Source organism: Malurus melanocephalus, unplaced genomic scaffold (assembly GCF_030028575.1).
Source record: "Malurus melanocephalus ecotype Western Australia unplaced genomic scaffold, MMel_1.1 scaffold_1717, whole genome shotgun sequence".
Classification (NCBI taxonomy): domain Eukaryota; kingdom Metazoa; phylum Chordata; class Aves; order Passeriformes; family Maluridae; genus Malurus; species Malurus melanocephalus.
The window spans coordinates 1,610-3,902 of NW_026624949.1; the positions used below are offsets into that span (position 1 = coordinate 1,610).

The 2,293-nt window shown below is 63.4% G+C and overlaps 1 protein-coding gene across 1 annotated transcript in view; it reads left to right on the top strand.

Annotated features, from left to right (window-relative positions):
- The first annotated feature begins 1,101 nt into the window (after positions 1-1,101).
- The window catches only part of LOC130587286 (cyclin-dependent kinase 16-like), a 15,034-nt gene continuing 13,842 nt past the window's right edge, over positions 1,102-2,293 (top strand). Inside the window, exon 1 of the mRNA XM_057388261.1 lies at positions 1,102-1,300. Coding sequence (XP_057244244.1) covers positions 1,148-1,300 — 153 coding nt within the window. The 5' untranslated portion in view covers positions 1,102-1,147. The remainder of the gene's footprint in view (positions 1,301-2,293) is intronic.

Consider the following 2,293-nt stretch of genomic DNA (forward strand, 5'->3'; position numbering starts at 1 on the left):
AGATGTGCAGGGAGTGCTCAGGTGTGCAGGGGGAGCCCAGATGTGCAGGGTGAGTCCAGGGGAAGCCCAGATGTGCAGGGAGTGCTCAGGTGTGCGGGGAGAGCCCAGATGTGCAGGGATTGCTCAGGTGTGCAGGGATTGTTCAGGTGTGCAGGGAGTGCTCAGGTTTTCAGGGAGAGCCCAGATGTGCAGGGTGAGTCCGGGCAAGGCCCAGATATGCAGGGAGAGCCCAGGTGTGCAGGAGCACCCAGATGTGCACGCTGAACCCAGGTGTGCAGGGTGGTCTCAGGTCTGTAGACAGTTCTCAGATGGTCAGGGTGGGTGCCAGCTGTGCAGCCCAGATGCTCAGGGTGGGCCTCAGGTGTGCAGATGACGCAGGTGTGCAGGGGTGAATCCAGATGTGCAGGGTGGTGCCAGGTGTTCGGGCTTGGTGCCAGATATTCCAGGTGGGCCTCAGGTGTGCAGATGGCCCCAGGTGTTCAGGGCAGTCCCAGATGTGCAGCCCAGGTGGTCAAAGTGGGTGCCAGATGTGTGCCCAGATGTTCAGGGTGGCCCCAGCTGTGCAGCACAGGTGTTCACAGTGGGTGCCAGGTGTGCAGGGTGGGTGTTCCGGGTGGGCCCCAGATGTGCGGGGCTGTCCCAGATGTGCAGGGTGGGCTCCAGGTGTTCAGAGCAGGTCCAGGTGTGCAGTACAGATGTGCAGGACAGCCCCAGCTGTTCAGGGTGGGCCCCAGGTGTGCAGGGTGGGTGTTCAGAGTGCACTCCAGGTGTGCACGGCTGTCCCAGATGTGCAGCCCAGGTGTTCAGGGCAGCCCCAGGTGTAGAGCCTGGGTGTTCAGGGTGGGTTCCAGGTGTTCAGAGTGGGCTCCAGATGTGCACCCCAGGTGTGCAGATGGCCCCAGGTGTGCAGCCCAGATGTTCAGGGCAGCCCCAGGTGTTCAGGGCAGCCCCAGATGTGCAGCCCAGATGTGCAGGGCAGCCCCCGGTGTGCAGGGCAGCCCCAGATGTGCAGCCCCAGATGTGCAGCCCAGCCGTTCAGGGCAGCCCCAGCTGTGCAGGGCAGCCCCAGATGTGCAGCCCAGGTGTTCAGGGCAGTCCCAGATGTTCAGGGCAGCTCCAGCTGTGCCGTCCCGCGCAGGGCTCGGCCATGGACCGGATGAAGAAGATCAAGCGGCAGCTGTCGATGACGCTGCGGGGGGGCCGCGCCCCCGACAAGGGCCTGGGGGACCCTCGCGACGGCCACGGCAGCGACAGCGGTGAGCGCGGGCCCTTTAAGGGAGGGGGGGGAGGGTGCGAGAGGGTGCCTGGCCCTTTAAGAGCGTGCCTGGCCCTTTAAGAAGGCGTCTGGCCCTTTAAGGGGGTGCCTGGCCTTTTAAGAGCCTTGGGGCTGGGGGATGGGAGGGGGATTGAAAGGGTGCCTGGCCCTTTAAGGGGGTTCCTGGCCCTTTAAGAGGGCTCCTTGTCTTTTAAGGGTGTGCCTGGCCCTTTAAGCAGGCGCCTGGCCCTTTAAGGGTTGCCTGACCCTTTAAGGGGATGCATGGCCCTTTAAGGGGGCGCCTGTCCCTTTAAGAGGGTGCCTGGCCTGTTAAGGAGGTGTCTGGCCCTTTAAGGGGGTGCCTGGCCCTTTAAGAGCCTTGGGGCTCGGGGATGGGAGGGGTATTGAAAGGGTGCCTGGCCCTTTAAGGGGATGCATCGCCCTTTAAGAGAGTGCCTGGCCCTTTAAGAGGGTACCTGGCCCTTTAAGAAGGCGCCTGGCCCTTTAAAAGGGTGCCTGGCCCTTTAAGAGGGCTCCTGGTCTTTTAAGGGGGTGCCTGGCCCTTTAAGGGGTGCCTGGCCCTTTAAGGGGATACCTGGCCCTTTAAGAGGGTGCCTGGCCCTTTAAGAGCTTTGGGGGTGGGGGCAGGAGGGAGATTGAGAGGGTGCCTGGCCCCTTAAGAGGGCGCCTGTCCCTTTAAGAAGGCGGGCAGAGCCGTTGGGGTGCCTGTCCCTTTAAGACGCTCCCCCGGCAGGGACGCGGCCCCTTTAAGAGCCCCGGGGGTGTCTGTGCTGTCCCCTCCATGTCCCCTCCGGTGTCCCCCGGGTCCCCCCTCCCCATTGCCATCTGTCCCCGTGTCCCCCCCGTGTGTGTCCATCTGTCCCCAGATCCTGTCCCCTGTGTCCATCTGTCCCCAAATCCTGTCCCCTGTCACCTCCCCCGGTGTCACCACCTGTCCCCCCCCCCGCCCCATGTCCCTGGGTCACCCCATCCTGCAGGAACCGGGCATCCCCGTTTGGGCATTTTTGGGGCTATTTT